This window comes from Schistocerca gregaria, chromosome 9, assembly GCF_023897955.1.
Source record: "Schistocerca gregaria isolate iqSchGreg1 chromosome 9, iqSchGreg1.2, whole genome shotgun sequence".
Lineage (NCBI taxonomy): Eukaryota > Metazoa > Arthropoda > Insecta > Orthoptera > Acrididae > Schistocerca > Schistocerca gregaria.
The window spans coordinates 83,092,519-83,117,499 of record NC_064928.1 but is presented as its reverse complement, the minus strand read 5'-3'; the positions used below and the strand labels follow the sequence as shown (position 1 = coordinate 83,117,499).

The following is a 24,981-nucleotide window of genomic DNA, read 5'->3' as shown; positions in this document are numbered from 1 at the left end:
ACATTCTAAATGAAGATTTTTTATTGCATCATATGTCAGCGTTGGTGCCTTTTTATTTCAACTGAGGCCACCTCCGCCGCTACTTCGCAATTACAGGCGTAATACACGCTTAACTACGACAGTAGCCAATGTTTCCACATACTTTCGTTCAAAAATTATTGCCCCTCCCCCCTGCTCAGCATGAACAATTTAGATTGATCAAGTTGCAAATATATTGCAGTGCTATCTTTATCAGACATGTTCGGAAACAGATTGGTTAAATGACGAAAAAATTGACAGTGCTAACAAGCAGACCGGTTTTTTGCCAACTCCCGAGGTTGGTATTTTGCCTTTAGCATCGACGTTACGATATTTCAGAGATTCCAGAATCGATATTGAGATTTTAAGCTCCCTGCGCAACAGCGCGGGTTTGGCAACTAGGTGGTGGTAGCTTGAGGGGAGGGGTGGGGGGAGGGGGGTAGCAAGACTATAGTTCTTTCGAGGACGTGTTACGGTGTGCATCAAAGTAATTCACACGTAGCAAGCGTAGTTATATAGTTTATCCTTTCCACAAGCTATTCGGTCTTCTTCGCTTACTTGCAGCAGGCATTCGTGTCCCATAATTTTCTGATAATGGATTTCCTGTGTGCCGTGTCTTGCAAGGGAAAAAGTATGTACTTTCTGCCATCGCAACAGAAAGTTATTTATCAGAGAAAGTCAAGTAACCAGAGTTTATTAATGCCTTTAGCAGCAAGAACATAGTTGAAATTGGCCTACCACAGGGCTTCACAACATACGTGCTCGCGGAGCAAGCTGTGAGCAGCAAGGCGCGAGCACGGAGCAGGGCGAGCACGCTACCCCCACTACCGGACCAGAGCTGTGGGTGGGGGGAGTGACGTGGGGCACGCAGCAGCTGCCGCCAGTCAAATGTAAATCCGCGGCCACCTGCAGGGATATCACTCACGAATTATTACTGCGACAAATGAAACAAATAAAGGTCAATATACACGTGCCACATAATTTTATTAGCTTAGTGTATGCCTCTACATTCGTATTAATTTGTGAACTGTTACACAATAAAAGGTGTCACTGAAGTGTGGGATTCTCGGTTACCTTGTACTTTTTGCCCTTTACAATTGCGTCTATGTTGGGAGTAATTGTTCTTGTGCATTGTAGGCGCAGCGTGCAGTTTAAATTTCGATCAGACAATGCGTTTCTCAGGCGCGTCTTGTAACATTTCATTGCAGAGAACAGCTGTTCACAAACATACGTGGAACCGAACATAGAGATTATTGTAGCTGCCAGTTTATGCAAACGAGGAAATCTATCCTGAGGGAAGTGTCTATTATTCCAAAACGTTTTTCTTCTTCTGAAATTTGTCTTTGTATTCTCTGTCACACTGCAGGTCAATAATTTCTAGTTGCAGCTCTGGATGAATCTCTTTCAATATTCGCTGAATATGGAGAGGAGAACAGATCAAAACCACTGTCTAGTGCTGTCAGATCTTGAAAGCGTTGATCAAATTCTTCCTTAAGGGCAACTAAACTATGTGAATAACTTTCACAGTCTTTGTGAACATCTTGCATGGATGATAATTTAGGAAAATGAGCTAGATTTCCTGTTTCCAGGTGCCTCACTCAAAGTGTCAATTTCATTTTAAAAGCTCATATTCGATCAATGATATGAGTAATTAGCAGATCTTTTCCTTGTAGTGAAATGTTCAAAGCATTCAGATGGCTAGTTAAATCTGCTAAGAACGCGAGATTACATTTCCATGAAGGCTCTTTCAATTCAGGAACACACATGTTATTTATTTCCATGAACATATTTATCTCATCTAATAGGTAGACACTGAAACTAAATAATTCCACGACAATCCTATATTTTCAACACTTTCTTCAACACTACTTACAATATCACCTCCGGTTGTAGTGTTCTTCATGGCTACTACATCGAGGAGCTCCTCCCTTACCTGAAGACCTCTATTAACACCTCTAATAAATATGGCAAGCTGCGCTGTTGCAGTGATATCAACACTTTCGTCCAGAGCTAGAGAATACGCCTTAAAATCTTTACAGATATTTGCAAGGTGGCTCTCGACGTCGTCTGCCATGTCCTGTATGCCACGCATAATGGTCATGTTAGATAATGGCACAATCCGAAACTGTTCAACTTGAGATAAACACAAATGTTCCGCTGCAACTACCAAACATTCTCTTATTAAATCGCCATCAGTGAAGGGGCGCAGGGATTTTGCTAGAAGCAAAGCAATTTTGTAACTCACACTGAGAGCTGCCTCAGTTGATTTTTCTTCATCGTCCAAATCTTCTTCGGATAGCTTCCTTTTAAGTTTAATAACTTCCTGTGCACGATCTGGTCCATCACATTTTCCACTTACGTAGTCTTACGCGTGGTACGACATATAATGTGACATACTAAACATTTTGCAAGACCATCTTTTTCTGTAAACAGATACAATTCCTCCCAATGGGGGTTGAACTGCGAAAGCACGGTTGGGGTTACACAACGGCGACTTGATATGATTCTTAAGCAGTGAAGTGACTGTTGCAGCTGATCGTAGTACTTTAAACGTTACACAGTCGGCGCGAATTCAATAGGCACGCTGCGGCCCTATTCAAACGTGCGCGCACATTTCCCCTCCCTCCCCTCCGTCTCTTCTCCCTCCCCTCCCTCCCTACTCCGCGACCTTGCACCTGCTCGCGAGCTCGTGCCTGGGCAGACGCGAGTACTCGCGCTCAAAACCGGCCGGTTGTTAGGCCCTGGCCTACCAGAACCGTGTTCATTATGTTGAAGTTAGCAGTAAGCTAAAATAGGCATGAGATTAAATGCAATAACACACACGCACACACACACACACACACACACACACACACACACACACATACCCTTAATAATAATACTAATAGTAATAATAATAGTAATTTAAGAAAATTCTATATAGAACGAGCGGAAACTAGCAAAATACACAAAGCAATCACTCATATAAGTACATCGGCTACACTATTGCAATTTCATATCCAATTCTGCAACCCCTTAGATCACATAACATCAACAGATACGAAGAAAGTAAATTGGAAAAAGAAAACACTACATGGCAAGCACCCGTATCATATAACACAGCCACAGATCGATCAAGACACATCCAACACATGGCTAAGAAAAGGCAATATGTACAGTGAGACGGAAGGATTCATGATTGCAATCCAGGATCATTCAATAAACACCAGATATTACAGCAAGCACATTATTGAAGATCATATTACCACAACAGATAAATGCAGACTTTGCGAACAACAAATAGAAACAGTAGATCACATCACAAGCGAATGTACAATACTAGCAAATACAGAATACACCAGAAAACATGACAATGTCGCAAAAATAATACACCAACAACTTGCCATACAACATAAACAAATAAAACAACACGTTCCCACATACAAGTGTGCATCACAAAATGTACTGGAGAATGACGAATACAAATTATACTGGAACAGAACCATTATAACAGATAAAACAACACCACATAACAAACCTGACATCATACTCACCAATAAAAAAGAAGAAATTAAAACAACTAATCGAAATATCCATACCCAATATAGCAAATATACAGAATATAACAGGAGAAAAAATTGAAAAATACATCCAACTGGCTGAGGAAGTCAAGGACATGTAGCATCAGAGTAAAGTAGACATTATACGAATTATACTATCAACTACAGGAATCATACCACACAATATCCACCAGTACATCAACGCAATACAACTACATCCAAACAACTACAGAAATCTGTAATTATTGATACATATTCAATTACCTGAAAGTTCCCAAATGCAGTGTAACATATACCGTACAGTTAAAAGGAAGTCGCGCTTGATAAAGGTCCGCGTCACTTTGCATTTTTAACCGGATAAAGCGTCTGAGAAAGGAAAGAAATAATAATAATAATGTTTCTTTATGTTTCTAGTTTATACAGTATTGGATGTGGCCAAGTGAGGACTGTATGGTGGATGATGGATGACAGTAATCCCAAGCCGACGAACTGCTGCAGATGTCACGGCGCTTATGTATCGTTTGGTATTGTCGTGCTGAAAGGAGAGGGTGCTCCATGTGAAACGAACTCTTCTAGTTTGAAAATCAGCACGATGTTTCTCAGGCATTGACATAGTTTCGTAACGCTCCCCCATGTTAAACTCTACAATTCGGAGGCTGCAAATATGTAGGCATGAAGAATAAAGATGTAGGATGTTAAAAAATGTTGCCTTATTCCAAAGGCTTTAAGAATTTTCACATAAAAATTAGGAGGCGCTGAGCTTTTCAGCACGGCCTCGTAGATAGGATTAAGGCAATGGTAGGGTATGGAAACCAAGAAAACAATATAGATTCCCAGGAACATGGTGTCATGCCACATTGCGGAATTCATTCAAACTGACGACGTTATTCACCAAAAAGAAGCTCAAATTGAAGGAAAGGCGGAAACATGAGATGAGCATAGGTGAAAACTGGACTGTATTAAATAAAACAAGATTGTCACATAAAATATGTGCACCAGACAGGGAAAAACTTTAAAATAAGGGCAATGTTCAATAAAATCCACTACCGGTCACAGTACCTCTAAAGAAAGTTTCAAACTGTTCAAAATGTTCAAATGTATGTGAAATCTCATGGGACTTAACTGCTAAGGTCAGCAGTGCCTAAGCTTACACACTACTTAACCTAAATTATCCAAAGGACAAACACACACACCCATGCCCGAGGGAGGACTCGAACCTCCGCCAGGACCAGCTGCACAGTCCATGACTGCAGCGCCCTAGACCGCTCGGTTAAAAAGAAAGTTTCAGCGAACTGAATACTGAAGAGGTTGGTTCGTCGGCGGTAGAAAAAAACCTTAGGAATGAACAGCGCTCGTTATGAAGCCTAAAACACAGCTTGAACACATAGCATTTACAAGAAGAACGTTGGTCGGTGTTCAGTTTGCAAGAAATGGAAATATTTTGCACTTAGAGAGATGAAAGTCTCATTGTGTTAAACGAGAAGATTAAGTATCCAGTGGGTATTCCCAAGCCCACTTTAGCGATGATCTGGAAAAACTAAGGTGATAATGATGTCTTTAATAATAATAATAATAATAATAATAATAATACCAATAACGTTTTTTATGTTTTTAGTTTATAATATATGCCTTGAGGGTAAATGCAGTCATGAAGATTCGGTTGGATGTCAGTGGTTGTTTATGTGGAATAATGTACAACTCAATACTGTAATATTCTCTCACATACCAATTAATGCAAAAATTTAACGTATGTGTAAGAATGTTTTTCGCTTTTGCTATGACTTAGACATACAGCTGCTGGAAGGTGTTCTGACAGGTGTATTGTTGGTTGGAACTGATGTACAACCTTTGTTTCGTAGATGCGAGGCATCTGACTACCGTTAGTAAATGTGTGGGTGTTAAGCGTCACCACTAATTGCGATCTTTATACCATGACGTGTTTTCTGCTTGCATATTACTGACTGGACCTAATAGTGTGATCCTTTTGAGGTGCGTAATTCTACGTGGACAATATAGACACAGACAAGTTACATGTAATAATGTGAAATAATGCGATATAATGAATCGCGTTTTGCTTGTTTACAGAACTCGATAATGATATCATGTCTTCCCGGAACATGTATTTTGAAATTAAATCGCGTATTTGGTCATTTGATGTGACATAATCTCTGTACTAAGTATCGAATTTGAAGCAAATAATAGCCTGAATTCGACAAGCAGTGAGCCGCCTATCTCTTATGACTTCGCAGTCCCGTTACGTAATTTGTTAAAATATCTGATTTCATCATGGAAAGTGAATGCATGTCAAAGTAACGGGTATTCAGGAACTTGTAAATGATATACACGTTTCCTCGAGAATGAATATGTAAAAGAATTGACAGTGTTTCACACATACATAATCGGTTTCTAATCATACAAATCGCTGTTGTACTCCGTGCTTCTACGCTACATTGCTTCACATTACAGAACACACATTCTGATGCTAAAGTGCAGGTGTGCTAAACGTCTGGATACTACGTGAAGCTTTCAAAGTGCTGGCGTGACACGTGTAGTACTGCCGCACGCTAGACTCACCTGTATCATCAAAGCCGTGAGTGACTTCGTGAGCCAGGATGGTCCCTATGGCCCCGTAATTCAGTGCCCTGCAGCAGAGTGTTCAAGACAAATGCACTGTGATGAACAAAATGTGTACAAAGGCTTCTTATATCAAGCCTGTCTGCAGCTTTTACATCTTATTTGCATCTAAAAATTAGCTACTAAACCTACACTGACGAGTACATAATATTTATTCCAGTCTTCTATGACGCATGAACATGAATTAAATTTCTTATACACTCCTGGAAATTGGAATAAGAAGACCGTGAATTCATTGTCCCAGGAAGGGGAAACTTTATTGACACATTCCTGGGGTCGGATACATCACATCATCACACTGACAGAACCACAGGCACATAGACACAGGCAACAGAGCATGCACAATGTTGGCACTTGTACAGTGTATATCCACCTTTCGCAGCAATGCAGGCTGCTATTCTCCCATGGAGACGATCGTAGAGAAGCTGGATGTAGACCTGTGGAACGGCTTGCCATGCCATTTCCACCTGGCGCCTCAGTTGGACCAGCGTTCGTGCTGGACGTGCAGACCGCGTGAGACGACGCTTCATCCAGTCCAAAACATGCTCAATGGGGGACAGATCCGGAGATCTTGCTGGCCAGGGTAGTTGACGTACACCTTCTAGAGCACGTTGGGTGGCACGGGATACATGCGGACGTGCATTGTCCTGTTGGAACAGCAAGTTCCCTTGCCGGTCTAGGAATGGTAAAACGATGGGTTCGATGACGGTTTGGATGTACCATGCACTATTCAGTGTCCCCAGTGTCACCAGAGGTGTACGGCCAGTGTAGGAGATAGCTCCTCACAACATGATGCCAGGTGTTGGCCCTGTGTGCCTCGGTCGTATGCAGTCCTGACTGTGGCGCTCACCTGCACGGCGCCAAACACGCTTACGACCATCATTGGCACCAAGGCAGAAGCGACTCTCATCGCTGAAGACGACACGTCTCCATTCGTCCCTCCATTCACGCCTGTCGCGACACCACTGGAGGCAGGCTGCAGGATGTTGGGGCGTGAGCGGAAGACGGCCTAACGGTGTGCGGGACCGTAGCCCAGCTTCATGGAGACGGTTGCGAATGGTCCTCGCCGATACCCCAGGAGCAACAGTGTCCCTAATTTGCTGGGAAGTGGCGGTGCGGTCCCCTACGGCACTGCGTAGGATCCTATGGTCTTGGCGTTCATCCGTGCGTCGCTGCGGTCCGGTCCCAGGTCGGCGGGCACGTGCACCTTCCGCCGACCACTGGCGACAACATCGATGTACTGTGGAGACCTCACGCCCCACGTGTTGAGCAATTCGGCGGTACGTCCACCTGGCCTCCCGCATGCACACTATACGCCCTCGCTCAAAGTCCGTCAACTGCACATACGGTTCACGTCCACGCTGTCGCGGCATGCTACCAGTGTTAAAGACTGCGATGGAGCTCCGTATGCCACGGCAAACTGGCTGACACTGACGGCGGCAGTGCACAAATGCTGCGCAGCTAGCGCCATTCGACGGCTAACACCGCGGTTCTTGGTGTGTCCGCTGTGCCGTGCGTGTGATCATTGCTTGTACAGCCCTCTCGCAGTGTCCGGAGTAAGTATGGTGGGTCTGACACACCGGTGTCAATGTGTTCTTTTTTCCATTTCCAGGAGTGTAATATAAAAGTAATTCTACAGTGTCCATCCACATTAATGTGACCGTTTGTCAAATGCCTGAATAACGACCGAGCGAGGTGGCGTATTGGTTAGCATGCTGGACTTTCATTCGGGAGTACAACGGTTCAAACCCGCGTCCGGCCATCCTGATTTAGGTTTTCCGTGATTTCCCTAAATCGCTTTAGGCTAATCCCGGGATGGTTCGTTTGAAAGGGCACGGCCGACTACCTTCCCCATTCTTCCCGAAACCGATGACTTGGATATTTGGTCTCCTCCCCCAAATCAACTCAACCCTGAATAACGACAGACCATACCTGCACCTACAGACGTACTGGATAAGAATCGATGAGGTTCTGGAAGGTGCCGACATGGATGTGGAGCCATGCCGACTCTATGTTTCTCGGCTGAGGGTCCATGGCCCAAACAGCCCAATCCAGTTGATCTCACAGATTCTCGACTGGGTTTAAATCCTGCCAATTTGATGGCCAGAAGAGCATGGTAAAATGCTCTTCGAACCACACACGTACACTGTGAGCTGTGTGGTTGCATTCTCATGGTGGCAGATGCTACCATGCCGAGGAGAAACAAATAGCATGTAGGGGTCTACATGGTCCCTAAGAATAGATGCATAATCGCGTTAACCACAGAGCCTTCCAAAATAACGGGATCACCCTGGGGATGCCATGAAAACATTTTCCAAACCATTACGCTCCATTCTCCTACATCGATCCTTTCAGCGATTGTTACAGGATGTTTGCTTCGAGACATTTCACGCCGATGAAGCTTAAAACGCCACTGATCTGAAAAACGCACTTGTCTTCTCTCAGTGTACGTCCTGATGCATTACTGGCGAGTAAAATCCAGCCTTTGTCGCCGATGGCAATGGGCGAGGAGACACTGTTGTTAGCACCTTGGTCCATCAGGGCGGTCAGTTGCTTAAAAGCTGACCGTCTATCCTCCTTTACACATATACGCTACAGTTGTTCACTCTTCTCTTGCCCGTGGTACAGCAAGGCTACCCTATCCAGCAAACATGTGGTCAAACAGCTGTAGTACGGAAATGGTATGTTTCCAGACATGGGTTCCTATTCAGAATATTATGCACTCTCTAACCTCTACAACTTCTAGAAGTTTGTAATGGGAATTTCCGAACATCTGCCGCCTGTGAGTCGCTAATGCACTTCGAACTCTGGGTAACGCCATTTGGCAAGCACGGCATTCTTCAACTACGGAGCAACCAGAACTGTTTACAAACTTCGCTGGTTTGGAAATCCTGTCACTTGACTCGAAAGCAAATGATCATGCCCTTTGGGCGCCATATAAATCGCTCCCTTTCCGCATTGCCTCAACGATTACACTGCTTCCACGTCGGCCTCACATGCTTCATACAGGGTGTTCGGAAATTCCCGTTACAAACTTCTAGGACCTGTAGACGGGAGCGAGTACATAGCATACTGAATAGGAACCCATGTCCGGAAACGTACCATTTCTGTGCTACAGCGGTTTGAAAACATGTTTGCTAGGTAAATTTGCAACAGAGTAGTTACAGTTGAGCGGGTGAGGGGGGGTGGGGGTCGAAGGGGGGGGGGGAGAAGGGGGGATGATTACGTCGGATCGGCTGATGTCATTTGACGTCTGTCCTGGTTAGAGCCTCTTCAAGTATCTGTGAGTACACGTTTTCAGAATACACCAACATGATCATTCTGTATGGCGGAGCTCACGGTAGTGGAAGAGTTTTTTTTCCCGTTATTGAGTTACGATTGTCCCTGAAGGGGGAAGGCTGGCATCAGCTTAGTATGCCGGTCTTCAGCCTACAGTCTTTGTTTTAAAAGATGAAGATAATAAAGGAAAAAAAGAGGCGATAAAATCAGACATTTAAATGGTAACATGGCGAAAAACAATTGCGGAACTTAAAACATAGAACAAATGAATGATGATGCTAATAAAATATAAATGAAGCAGACAGGTAAAATAATAGACAGACAATTAAAAAACACAGCAATAGTATGGTTTGTGTTCGCAAAAGACATATAAAATTCACACACACAGCCACAGCATGGTTCCTGTTCACAACACTTTGGAAAGACAAAACAACATGGAACATTCACTTGAAACCCTGCAATAAAGAGTTGGCAAATATGATAGACCACGGCCGAGAGCAGATGGTGGGGGGGGGGGGGGGGGGGGACATGATGGGAAAATAAAAAAGGGGAAAGGAGAGGATAAACGAAGGGGGGCAGAGGTGGGAAAGAAGTCGATGGAGGATGAGGACCTATAAGAGGGGTTGATAGGTGCTGGGCAGATGCAGCCGGGAGTGGGGAAGGCAGAGGAGGGGAATACAAAAGGACTTGGGGGAGGAGAGAAAGGAGGTAGGGAGAAGTTAGGCGGGGAGAAAACAGGATGGAAGGGAGGGAAGAAGGAGCCCAGGGAAAGGATGGAGGAAAGGAGGGGGTGGGTCAGAGTTGATAGGAGGGATAAATGGAGGGAGAGAGGACGTCATCCAAGAGGGGGAGTTGATTGAAGCCACCTTGGGAAAGGAGATGAAGGGTGTAGAGATGGAGGGTAGGGGGGAGACAACAGTGAAGGCGCGGCAGGGGGTGGGGATGGGAGAGGAGAGGAGCAACCAGGGGGTGAGGGGTATCAAGGCGGTGGGAGATGTAGAGTATTCGGATATGTCGAGGAATAGGAGCAGATTGGGGAAAGGAATGAGGTCATACACGCATGGGGGACGGGAGGTGTATATGGAAGGCTAGATGGAGTGCTCAAGGATATGGAGGGACTTATAGAATTTGGGGGAGGGGGGAGGCTAGTGGAAGAGCTCTCGCCGCCTCTATGAAGATCGTTGTGCACAATGGTGCTAGACACCCTTTTCGCCACAATTACGCGACCGCTTCGACAAAGGAGTATCTTCATCCTGAGCAGGCGTGGCAGTGGTGCTCCAAGGAGACGCAGCATACCCGAACTGGAACACGCCGTACTGCCTCATGTTGAATGAACCCACCAGCGAGTACACGAGCAATCGCGCGTGTAACGGATGATAATCCCCATGGCCCCCTTTTTCCTCTCCCCTCCTTCTCCCAGAGCGGATTTTCCTCCTTCCCCCCCTCTGCCCCACCTCGAGACCCTGGACCCCATCCTTGGCTCTTTCCTTCCCACATCCCTCCCTACCCGACCCTCTTCAGCGCTACCCCCACCCATTTCCCCCTCACCTCCCCTCCCTCCCTCCCTTCTTCTGGTGTCCCTCATCACCTTGCACCTCGCAGGTCCTCCGTTTTGATCTTTGTCAGTGTGCCGCGTCTGTATCGTGTTTAGTACTGTTTCTCCTGTCTGTCAAGAGGTGTGATTTTAATTGTAAGCTGGCCTTGTACTTAGTGTCACTGTCAGTGTTTGTTCTGTGCTACACGATCTGTCGATAATTTCATGCTCGGATCATACTGTACCTTGTGTTCTTTTAATTGTCCCAGTGTGTCCCTTTCTGTGTGCACTACTTTTTTACGGTTTTTATCTCCATTTTACAGTCGCCCCTTTTTTTGTCTATTGCCTTCCATGATGTTCACCATATTCTCTCCTTTGTATATTTTTAAATGTCATCTATTGTTGTGTTTCGGCTGAAGAGCAGCGCATATGCTGCTGCCAGCCCGCCCCGATGGGGAACTGAAATACAATAAAGGAAAAAAAACACCCTGTATACCCTGCACTGCTAGTACTGCCACCTGCCGCCTGTGAGTGGTTAGTGCACGTCACACGTAGGAAGCGGTCACATTAATGTAACTGAACAGTGTACCTGCATAATTTTACATACCCTATGGTATACAGTACAAATTTTTACAATTTCACCATTGGAAACAAATTACAACATTTCATTGTTTAGCACCGCCACCGGTTGCAGCCACCAGGTCCATTTACCTCTATACGCATTCTTTGAAATCCACCATTAAGTGCATGGCAGAGCGTACTTCGGATTGTATAACTTATCAAGGCATTTTCACATTCAACTCACGTACCTAGCGCGGGAAAAGTGGTTGCCTGAAACCCTCTATGCGTACCGTAGTTAGTCTAGCCTTGTCTTTTCGACAGCGATACGTTTGGGGGGTATTATAATCCTAATGGCTATCTGAATGAAGATACATTTATACGGAATAAGTTACGCAAAAAGAGAAACTCGCAACAAACATCAGTGGGACAAGACAGCATATTATGTGGGGACTTCAAAGTTACACGTTGTTATGGCAGGGAAAAACTTACTCAGTGCTGCACTGTACGTCAGTGTGACACAGAAACATGGCACAACTTTTCAACATACTCACCAAGTCTCCGAAACAACGGTCCGAATGCTCTACCAGTCGTTCAGTTCCTCGTCGACAGAAATTTAATCCTCGTTTGCATAGTCATTGCAGAACCGCCGTGTGAACATCTTCATAGTTGTAAAATCCCTTTTCCCCCAGATGCTCTTTCAGCTTACCAAAAAGATACGAATGGTCCAAGTGACTCTGACCACTATGGGACTTAACATCTGAGGTCATCAGTCCCCTAGAACTTAGAACTACTTAAACCCAACTAACCTAAGAACACCACACACATCCATGCCCGAGGCAGGATTCGAGCCTGCGACCGTAGCAGTCGCGCGGTTCCAGACTGAAGCGTCTAGAACCGCTCGCCCACAGCAACCAGCAAAGATAGAAATCACATGGTGCAAGATCGTACTTCCCAAACAACATCACCCATGTGTCTGTGCCAGAATTTCACGGCGAATCTTTGTGGAATTCTCATGCTGTGTGCACAAGAATCGTAGCGTTCCGAGAATTTCAACTCTGGAGTACGTTTCCAGTTGCTGCTCCACATCGTTCGCACTCTAAGATGGCGCATTTATTGGTATCGCAGCAAACCTGTGTCTACAGGAAACTCAGAACATCCACCCTCTTCTGACAATGCGCTGTTCATTTGTACAGTGGTCTTAATGTGAGATGATAGGGGCAGGACCGAAGCCTCCCATAAACAGGTTGGCGTGGCAGGTAGCAGAACCCTTGCCTCCCGAACAAGTATAACTACCAGCAATTAGAAGTCCTCAACCCTCCATGCCTGCTCGGATTGCTGTTTTGTGAGCGCACGTTTCTGTTAACATCAGCTAGCCTCATAGTGAACCATGAAATTACAATGAAATCCAGGCCATTAGCTGCTTTCACGCGTTGATAAAAATCAACAGGGACAGCTGAAAATGAGTGCCTCGACCGGGACTCGAACCCGGGAGCTCCTGCTTGTTTGGCAAACGCTCTATCCGATTGAGCCACCTGTCTTTTTTTTTTTTTTTTTTTTGGAAATTGAAATAAGAACATCGTGAATTCATTGTCTCAGGAAGGGGAAACTTTATTGACACATTCCTGGGGTCAGATACATCACATGATCACACTGACAGATCCACAGGCACATAGACACAGGCAACACAGCATGCACAATGTCGGCACTAGTACAGTCTATATCCACCTTTCGCGGTAATGCAGGCTGCTATTCTCCCATGGAGACGATCGTAGAGATGCTGGATGTAGTCCTGTGGAACGGCTTGCCATGCCATTTCCACCTGGCGCCTCAGTTGGACCAGCGTTCGTGCTGGACCTCCAGACCGCGTGAGACGACGCTTCATCCAGTCCCAAACATGCTCAATGGGGGACAGATCTGGAGATCTTGCTGGCCAGGGTAGTTGACTTACACCTTCTAGAGCACGTTGGGTGGCACGGGATACATGCGGACGTGCATTGTCCTGTTGGAACAGCAAGTTCCCTTGCCGGTCTAGGAATGGTAGAACGATGGGTTCGACGATCACCAGAGGTGTACGGCCAGTGTAGGAGATCGCTCCCCACACAATGATGCCGGGTGTTGGCCCTGTGTGCCTCGGTCGTATGCAGTCCTGATTGTGGCGCTCACCTGCACGGCGCCAAACACGCATACGACCATCATTGGCACCAAGGCAGAAGCGACTCTCATCGCTGAAGACGACACGTCTCCATTCGTCCCTCCATTCACGCCTGTCGCGACACCACTGGAGGCGGGCTGCACGATGTTGGGGCGTGAGCGGAAGACGGCCTAACGGTGTGCGGGACCGTAGCCCAGCTTCATGGAGACGGTTGCAAATGGTCCTCGCCGATACCCCAGGAGCAACAGTGTCCCTAATTTGCTGGGAAGTGGCGGTGCGGTCCCCTACGGCACTGCGTAGGATCCTACGGTCTTGGCGTGCATCCGTGCGTCGCTGCGGTCCGGTCCCAGGTCGAGGGGCACGTGCACCTTCCGCCGACCACTGGCGACAACATCGATGTACTGTGGAGACGTCACGCCCCACGTGTTGAGCAATTCTGCGGTACGTCCACCCGGCCTCCCGCATGCCCACTATACGCCCTCGCTCAAAGTCCGTCAACTGCACATACGTTTCACGTCCACGCTGTCGCGGCATGCTACCAGTGTTAAAGACTGCGATGGAGCTCCGTATGCCACGGCAAACTGGCTGACACTGACGGCGGCGGTGCACAAATGCTGCGCAGCTAGCGCCATTCGACGGCCAACACCGCGGTTCCTGGTGTGTCCGCTGTGCCGTGCGTGTGATCATTGCTTGTACAGCCCTCTCGCAGTGTCCGGAGCAAGTATGGTGGGTCTGACACACCGGTGTCAATGTGTTCTTTTTTCCATTTCCAGGAGTGTATCATTTTTGTTCGCTTTTGTTCGTTGCATCTGCTCGGGGCGGACGTCGTAAGACATCCATTTATGTTCGTTTTTGATCGATTGACTCAGTTTTTTTATTACAGAGGGCGCGTAACCCTCTGACCGAACGCGCTGAGCTACCGTGCCGGCTTAAAATTAAACTTTTCACTCAAGGGAAGACTTGAACCAAGGACCTCTCGTTCCGCGGCTGCTCACGCTAACCAGGGGACCACGGCGCTCCTGATCCACCTAGGACACAGAGGATACAGAGACTCCAGGGACTTATCTCTGGCACGCTCCCCGTGAGATGTAAACTTCCAACTCACTGTCGTCACACTACATTTGTAGTGCCCCTGCCCACTAATTACTCGCAGTGGTCAGTGAGCCGTGTGACGGCTCAGCTCATTTGATTTACCAGCGATATTATTTCACTTGTTTTCGCCGCAGCGATAGGGGACGGGATCGGCGAGCGCCGTTGGCGCTGGTGCGCGAAGCAACAGTTTTTGGAGGACGGCTCGGTCGGTATATGGCGACAGGACGGAAGCGGCGGGGAGTCAACTGGTGCCTGCCGATAAAGGACTGCGACGAGTGTGGCTGTTTGAGAGCATGTGGGGAGGACGGAATGCTGGCTTGCTTAGCGTGGTTCTCCATGACCAGCTGTTGTTTGTTGGGCCCAGCACTCGAGTGTGACAGGAAACTGCATTGGTGTGGTTCTCGTCACCTGGCTAAGGCCGAAGTTTTCATATACTTTTATTATATTTCATGATAATTACCTTATTATGGGGTTGTTACTTATAGCCCGCATCTCGTGGTCGTGCGGTAGCGTTCTCGCTCCCCACGCCCGGCTTCCCGGGTTCGATTCCCGGCGGGGTCAGGGATTTTCTCTGCCTCGTCATGGCTGGGTGTTGTGTGATGTCCTTAGGTTAGTTTGGTCTAAGTAGTTCTAAGTTCTAGGGGACTTATGACCAAAGATGTTAAGTCCCATAGTGCTCAGAGCTATTTGAACAATTTTTTTTTACTTGTAGCCAGCATTTTGTGATTTGAAATACTTCAGAGAATATCATGATGTGTACTGTGAATAATTCTTAATTTGTGTATGGCACGGTATCCAATATCATCGATCAATTTATGGAAGTTCTGTCCAAATTATTATTACATTAGACTTTGTTAAAATTGATGCGTTTAAATTTGCAAATTTCCTAATTCTACTAATATTGCTTGGGATAAACCCATCTATTTCTTGATATTGCCATATTTGTATATTAAGTTGTGTTTCTTCTCGAGACTGACTGAACTGATTTTGGAACACGTGGGGGAGGGTGGAGTATTTAAATGAAAATTTGCTACATAATACGACCGTCGTGAAATAGAAAACTTGACAGTGTTCACTCATGTCACCAGTCGTTAATGTTATTTCTGTTTTGTAGCTTACTTAACTGGTATAAAATAATTTAGAAGTTTTGTGTATTCGTCACGAAAGGTCAACTCATGTCACATGACATTTACATTTGTGTAGGGTTTACGTAAGCTTAAGTGAAATCAGCAGGTTTTAAAAAAACCTTATTATCATTTTGCAAGCAGTAGGGAATTTGTTGCACTCTTGCCAAATTGGATTTTCTTAAGGTTTGATTTACGTGTAGTGCAAATCACAAGTTCAATATTTTTCTGGTGTAATTGTTAATATTTGAACATGTTGCACTATTGTACGATATAATATACCTTTTACTACCTTTATGCAATGTTTCAGAGTGGGGCTCCATGTTCTTCTAGACAATGTTTTAAAAAAAGAATTTAATTGCTAATATTTCCTTTTAAACTGTTAATTGTATTAACCTGGATGTATAACCAAAATATTGGTAAATAATAAATGTATGTCAACAAGGCTTGTACCAAAAAATGTGCCTACACCTCCCCCTTCCTGCCTCTGCTACCGTCTCTACATCTCAGTCAGTCTACCGATTCCCGTAAGAGTTTGAGCAATCTGAATGCATCTGCACGAAAGAAGATCATTGGCCGGTAAGCCTTATTTATATGAAGATGGTATCTGTTCTTTCGGACATGTCCAAAAGGATAGATACCATCTTCATATAAATTAGGCAAACTTTTACGGGAATCGCTAGATTTACTACTGCGAGTAACGAGTGTAGTGGACAGGAGAACTACAAATGCAGTGCGTAGGCTGTAAGTTGGAAGCGTGGGTCTCACTGGGAGCGTGCCAGAGATAAGTCCCTGCAGATGCACTCTGCTCTGTATCCTCGGTAGCTCATTCGGATAGAGAGTCTGCCATGTAAGCAGGAGATCCCAGGTTTGAGTCCCAGTTGGGGGGCACATTTTCAACTCTCCAAGTTGATATTTATCAACCACTGGAAGCAGCTAATGGTCTGGATTTCACTGTAATTTCATTCTTTGAGAGATGCAAGATCACCAATGGTATCTGTTGTTTCGGATATGTCCTCCGACGCTGCTGCAGTTACTGTGAGTAGAACGGGAAGGAAAATTCTGCTTTAGAAAGATTACGCTATCGGATTCCAAAAATTGGTAAAATGTGGTGTAGCGTGAAGGGCGTGCAACATTGACAGTTGCAAAAGTTTTATACGAGTAACAATTGTCTCCACTGAAGACACCGATCTGCTCCAGAACCAAGTCGAATGCAACCATGCAGAAACAGCTGGTGATAAAATTCAGAGACAGAAAATAGTTTGTGATCTGAAGAAGAAAACTACAGAATATACAGGGTGTTACAACAAGGTACGGCCAAACTTTCAGGAAACATTCCTCACACACAAATAAAGAAAAGATGTTTTGTGGACATGTGTCCGGAAACGCTTAATTTCCATGTTAGAGCTCATTTTAGTTTCGTCAGTATGTTCTTCCACCTAGGCTCAATGGAGCACGTTAACATGATCTCATACGGGATACTCTACCTGTGCTGCTAGAACATGTGCCTTTACAAGTACGACACAACATGTGGTTCATGCACGGTGGAGCTCCTGCACATTTCAGTCAAAGTATTCGTACGCTTCTCAACAACAGATTCGGTGACCGATGGATTGGTAGAGGCGGACCAATTCCATGGCCTCCACGCTCTCCTGACCTCAACCCTCTTGACTTTCATTTGTGTGGGCATTTGAAAGCTCTTGTCTACGCAACCTCGGTACCAAATGTAGAGACTCTTCGTGCTCGTATTGTGGACTGCTATGATACAATACGACATTCTCCAGGGCTTCATCAGCGCATCAGGGATTCCATGCGACGGAGGGTGGATGCATGTACCCTCGCTAACGGAGGACATTTTGAACATTTCCTGTAACAAAGTGTTTGAAGTCACGCTGGTACATTCTGTTGTTGTGTGTTTCCATTCCATGATTAATGTGATTTGCAGAGAAGCCTCCGTGCGCGCTCGAATCTCTCTAATTTTACATTCGTGATCTCCTCGGAAGGTATAAGTAGGGGGAAGCAATATATTCGATACCTCATCCAGAAACGCACCCTCTCGAAAACTGGCGAGCAAGCTACACCTCGATGCAGAGCGCCTCTCTTGCACAGTCTGCCACTTGAGTTTGCTAAGCATCTCCGTAACGCTATTACGGTTACCTGTGACGAAAGGCGTCGCTCTTCTATGGATCTTCTCTATCTCCTCCGTCAACCCGATCTGGTACGGAACCCACACTGATGAACAATACTCATGTATAGGTCGAACGAGTGTTTTGTAAGCCACCTCCTTTGTTGATGGACTACATTTTCTAAGGACTCTCCCAATGAATCTCAACCTGGTACCCGCCTTACCAACAATTAATTTTATATGATCATTCCACTTCAAATCGTTCCGCACGCATACTCCCAGATATTTTACAGAAGTAACTGCTACCAGTGTTTGTTCCGCTATCATATAATCATACAATTAAGGATCCTTCTTTCTATGTCTTCGCAATACATTACATTTGTCTATGAAATGGGTCAGTTGACACTCCCTAAACCAAGTGCCTATCCGCTGCAGATATTGCTGCATTTCGCTACAATTTTCTAATGCTGCAACTTCTCTGTATACTACAGCATCATCCGCGAAAATCCGCATGGAACTTCCGACACTATCTACTAGGATATTTATATATGTTGTGAAAAGCAATGGTCCCATAACACTCCCCTGTGGCACGCCAGAGGTTACTTTAACGTCTGTAGACGTCTCTCCCTTGATAACAACATGCTGTGTTCTGTTTGGTAAAAACTCTTCAATCCAGCCACACAGCTGGTCTGATATTCTGTAGGCTCTTACTTTGTTTATCAGGCGACAGTGCGGAACTGTACTGAACGCCTTCCGGAAGTCAAGGAAAATAGCATCTACCTGGGAGCCTGTACCTAATATTTTCTGGGTCTCATGAACAAATAAAGCGAGTTGTATCCGGAATCCATGTTGATTCCTACAGAGTAGATTCTGGGTTTCCAAAAACGACATGATACGCGAACAAAAAACATGTTCTAAAATTCTACAACAGATCGATGTCAGAGATATAGGTCTATAGTTTTGCGCATCTGCTCGACGATCCTTCTTGAAGACTGGGACTGCCTGTACTCTTTTCCAATCATTTGGAACTTTCCGTTCCTCTAGAGACTTGCGGTACACGGCTGTTAGAAGGGGGGCAAGTTCTTTCGCGTACTCTGTGTAGAATCGAATTGGTATCCCGTCAGGTCCAGTGGACTTTCCTCTGTTGAGTGATTCCAGTTGCTATTCTATTCCTTGGACACTTATTTCGATGTCAGCCATTTTTTTCATTTGTGCGAGGATTTAGAGAAGGAACTGCAGTGCGGTCTTCCTCTGTGAAACAGCTTTGGAAAAAAGTGCTTAGTATTTCTGCTTTACGCTTGTCATCCTCTGTTTCAAAGCCATCATCATCCCGGAGTGTCTGGATATGCTGTTTCGAGCCACTTACTGATTTAACGTAAGACCGGAACTTCCTAGGATTTTCTGTCAAGTCGGTACATAGAATTTTACTTTAGAATTCACTGAACGCTTCACGCATAGCCCTCCTTTCGCTAACTTTGACATCGTTTAGGTTCTGTTTGTCTTAGAGGTTTTGGCTGCGTTTAAACTTGGAGTGAAGCTCTCTTTGCTTCCGCAGTAGTTTCCCAACTTTGTTGTTGAACCACGGTGGGTTTTTCCCGTCCCCTCACAGTTTTACTCGGCACGTACCTGTCTAAAACGCATTTTACGATTGCCTTGAACTTTTTTCATAAACACTCAACATTGTCAGTGTCGGAACAGAAATTTTCGTTTTGATCTGTTAGGTAGTCTGAAATCTGGCTTCTATTACTCTTGCTAAACAGATAAACCTTCCTCCCTTTTTTTTATATTCCTATTAACTTCCATATTCAGGGATGCTGCAACGGCCTTATGATCACTGATTCCCTGTTCTGCACTTACAGAGTCGAAAAGTTCGGGTCTGTTTGTTATCAGTAGGTCCAAGATGTTATCTCCACGAGCCGGTTCTCTGTTTAATTGCTAGAGGTAATTTTCGGATAGTGCACTCACTATAATGTCACTCGATGCTCTGTCCCTAACACCCGACCTAAACATCTGAGTGTCCTAGTCTATATCTGGTAAATTGAAATCTCCACCTAAGACTATATCATGCTGAGAAAATTTATGTGAAATGTATTCCAAGTTTTCTTTAAGTTGTTCTGCCACTAATGCTGCTGAGTCGGAAGGTCGGTAAAAAGGAGGCAACTATTAACCTAGCTCGGTTGTTGAGTGTAACCTCCACTCATAATAATTCACAGGAACTATTCACTTCTACTTCACCACAGGATAATCTACTACTAACAGCGACAATCACGCCACCATCGGTTGCATGCACTCTATCCTTTCTAAACATCGTCTGTACCTTTGTAAAAATTTTGGCAGCCAGCTTTCCGTACATATAACGATTTCAGCTTCTGTGCTTTCTATCAGCGCTTGAAGTTCCGGTACTTTACCAACGCAGCTTCGACAGTTTACAATTACAATACCGATTGGTGCTTGGTCCCCGCATGTCCTGACTTTGCCCCGCACCCTTTAAGGCTGCTGCCCTTTCTGTACTTGCCCGACGCCATCTAATCTAAAAAAAAAACCGCCCAGTCCACGCCACACAATCCCTGCTACCGGTGTAGCCGCTTGCTGCGTGTAGTCGACTCCTGACCTATCCAGCGGAACCCGAAACCCCACCACCCTATGGCGCAAGTCGAGGAATCTGCAGCCCAGAACCGCCTCAGCCTCTGATTCAGACCCTCCACTCGGCTCTGTACCAAAGGTCCGCAGTCAGACCTGTCGACGATGCTGCAGATGGTGAGCTCTGCTTCCATCCCGGTAGCGAGACTGGCAGTCTTCACCAAATCAGATATTCGCCGGAAGCCAGAGAGGATTTCCTCCGATCCATAGCGACACACATCTTTGGTGCCGACCCGAGCGACCACCTGCAGATGAGTGCACCCTGTACCCTTCATGGCATCCGGAAGGACCCTTTCCACATCTGGAATGACTCTCCCCGGTATGTACACGGAGTGCACATTGGTTTTCTTCCCCTCCCTTGCAGCCATATCCCTAAGGGGCCCCATTACGCGCCTGACGTTGGAGCTCCCAACTACTAGTAAGCCCACCCTCTGCGACCGCCCAGGTCTTGCAGACTGAGGGGCAACCTCTGGAACAGGACAAGCAGTCATGTCCGGCCGAAGATCAGTATCAGCCGGAGACAGAGCTTGAAACTGGTTCGTCAGACAAACTGGGGAGGTCTTCCGTTCAGTCCTACGGAATGTCTTTAGCCCCCTGCCACACCTCGAGACGACCTCCCACTCTACCATGAATGAGAGGTCAGCCTCAATGTGGGCAGTATCCCGGGCAGCCACAGCCATAGTCCGATCGGGGGATGCGTGGGACGAGCTGGACGCCCCAACAAACCCCCATCCGGACCCCCACAGTGATGCCCATTGGCAACAGCCTCAAGCTGTGTGACCGAAGCCAACACTGCCTGGAGCTGGGAGCGAAGGGATGCCAACTCAGCCTGCATCCGAACACAGCAGTTGCAGTCCCTATCCATGCTCAAAACTGTTGTGCAAAGAACGTCTGAACTAATCTACAGAGAGCACAAACAATTCGACACAAAATTTAAACGGTTATTAAAATACAAGATTGCCTAGTAAATGCAGTAATACTGCTACTTGCGCAATGCGGACACACTGCTCGACGGCGGAAGGAGACTACGCGGTTTTACACTATTCAGGTACTAAAACGCGATGCTACAACTCTCAAATACTATAATACGCCCGAAATTTATGAATTAAACAATGCAAATACCAAAAACACGCAAATAAATTAAGAATTAGACTATGTAACAATTAAGTGAGCTAAGAGTATACGACTTGCTGCTGAAGCTGCTTATCCAACGGCGGCAGGGAGCACACTGGCTGTGACCAACCGACAACGGTAGACAAACTGGTACAAAAACCAACAATTAATTTTTAAGCAATAGCAGAATAATCAGAAGCGTTTTTCCTTGTTACTCATGAATAAAAATGTTTTACAGCTTCGACTAGAAGTATGTATGTTATTACGTGATTTGAATGGGAGGACTTGGTTGCTTCCCTGACCGTGGCACCCTTGGATCTTGTGCCCCAGGTGTACCAGAAGGGTCCTGGAGGCATGAACCCTATTTTTCTGACCGCGGGAGCTTGGGTCCTGCGTCCTGGACGAAATGTGTAACTTACTGTGTTAAGCCCCGGATATCCGCTCGCATTAAAGCACCGCTTCCAGGACGGGATTGAATCAGTCTGGAAGATAAACGACGAAATTCGGGAAGCTGGCGAGCGTAGATGTTACTTTTAGGAAGTTTTCCACATCAAACTAACTTTAGTGACCAAGCGATGGTATCGACAATATTATTGTTTTCAGTTTTGCTGATTGAAATAAAATATCCAATAGGCTGGGAAAGAAAATTAATCGTATCGATAATAATTATATCCAGGCTACTATTAAGGATTGGGGCTGCGTAAATTCTCTTTTGATTCCCTGGAGTTATAGGTGCATCAAGTTGAAATAATTGTTTAACACTAATAACGTGCCAAATATAGCTCCAATAACAGCACTCTCATATTGTATTCAACTAAAAACATTTATTCTAATTATGATTATTGTAAGAATTACTATTGGAGCGATAGGAGGTTTAAACCAAAAGTCACTACAGTTACTTCTAGCATTAGCAAACTATAATGTAAAAAATCAGCTCTACAAAATATACTAATACAATACAATACAATACAATTATTTCTATTAAGAAATTAAATAAACAAAAACTCAATAAAACATAATCAATAATCAAGACATATTGATTGTAGAGTAAAATTTTGAATGTATGTGAAATACTTTCACTCAGTTTTGCTTGAATGCAGGCAGTAGTGGTACACGTATTGCATCACGGGGAGAAGGGGGTGACGACGGAAAGGACATCCGGCCACGCCTTAAATTAACCATGACAGATCGGTTAATAGCCAGGTTGACTTTGTGCTGATGCGAGCGAAAGGAGAAAGAAAAAAAAGAAAAAGGGATGTTCTGAAGTCACTATGTATGAATTAACATGATGTAAAATAAATAATCATGTTTCTCACTACTTTCCCACGTTATGCAACTTATTCCAGTCTTACATTGTTTTTAAGCTTGTTAAGTGTCGTAAAATAGCAACGTGTGTTTTAATTTGGTGCAAATTAATTATTACAAAAAAATGGCTCTGAGCACTATGGGACTTAACAGCTGTGGTCATCAGTCCCCTAGAACTTAGAACTACTTAAACCTAACTAACCTAAGGACATCACACACATCCATGCCCGAGGCAGGATTCGAACCTGCGACCGTAGCAGTCGCGCGGTTCCGGACTGCGCGCCTAGAATCGCGAGATCACCGCGGCCGGCTTAATTATTACAGTTACGTTTACCTTGAACCATCATATTCAACATGTTGGACAAAAAAATGCGATTATTTTAGTATGCATTAAGTGTAGCAATAGCTAATAACCATATGGTTAGACTACTCTCCAGCAAACGACATACTTGAGACAAACAGAGCACAGTCGTTCTACGGCTCACTTTCCATTGGTTTTGCAACAAGCCTTTCTTGCCTCCTGTTGCTAGACATGTGAGTACAATGTTAGTCGTTACTGTCACTAGCTACCCTAGAGCAGCTGGAAAGTATCGATCGACGTTAGTGTCGGCACAATGCCAATGTCCCACGCCCCCCCCCCCCCCTCACCCTTCTTACTCGTCATTTCTCAGTAAATCATAGAGGTTTTTTGTGTTGCCGTATCACATCTGTACCCTGTCTGCTTAAAATTTTTGCAGATCTTGCAGTGGTATGCTAGAACACACACACACACACACACACACACACACACACACACACACACATATACACTCCTGGAAATTGAAATAAGAACACCGTGAATTCATTGTCCCAGGAAGGGGAAACTTTATTGACACATTCCTGGGGTCAGATACATCACATGATCACACTGACAGAACCACAGGCACATAGACACAGGCAACAGAGCATGTACAATGTCGGCACTAGTACAGTGTATATCGCAGCAATGCAGGCTGCTATTCTCCCATGGAGACGATCGTAGAGATGCTGGATGTAGTCCTGTGGAACGGCTTGCCATGCCATTTCCACCTGGCGCCTCAGTTGGACCAGCGTTCGTGCTGGACGTGCAGACCGCGTGAGACGACGCTTCATCCAGTCCCAAACATGCTCAATGGGGGACAGATCCGAAGATCTTGCTGGCCAGGGTAGTTGACTTACACCTTCTAGAGCACGTTGGGTGGCACGGGATACATGCGGAAGTGCATTGTCCTGTTGGAACAGCAAATTCCCTTGCCGGTCTAGGAATGGTAGAACGATGGGTTCGATGACGGTTTGGATGTACCGTGCACTATTCAGTGTCCCCTCGACGATCACCAGAGGTGTACGGCCAGTGTAGGAGATCGCTCCCCACACCATGATGCCGGGTGTTGGCCCTGTGTGCCTCGGTCGTATGCAGTCCTGACTGTGGCGCTCACCTGCACGGCGCCAAACACGCTTACGACCATCATTGGCACCAAGGCAGAAGCGACTCTTATCGCTGAAGACGACACGTCTCCATTCCTCCCTCCATTCACGCCTGTCGCGACACCACTGGAGGCGGGCTGCACGATGTCGGGTCGTGAGCGGAAGACGGCCTAACGGTGTGCGGGACCGTAGCCCAGCTTCATGGAGACAGTTGCGAATGGTCCTCGCCGATACCCCAGGAGCAACAGTGTCCCTAATTTGCTGGGAAGTGGCGGTGCGGTCCCCTACGGCACTACGTAGGATCCTACGGTCTTGGCGTGCATCCGTGCGTCGCTGCGGTCCGGTCCCAGGTCGACGGGCACGTGCACCTTCCGCCGACCACTAGCGACAACATCGATGTACTGTGGAGACCTCACGCCCCA

General features: G+C 45.7%; 1 protein-coding gene across 1 annotated transcript in view; it reads right to left on the bottom strand.

Annotated features, from left to right (window-relative positions):
• Nucleotides 1-24,981, bottom strand: part of LOC126291441 (endothelin-converting enzyme homolog) — a 278,593-nt gene that overhangs the window by 49,451 nt on the left and 204,161 nt on the right. The window contains exon 17 of the mRNA XM_049984955.1: nt 6,132-6,199. Coding sequence (XP_049840912.1) covers nt 6,132-6,199 — 68 coding nt within the window. The remainder of the gene's footprint in view (nt 1-6,131; nt 6,200-24,981) is intronic.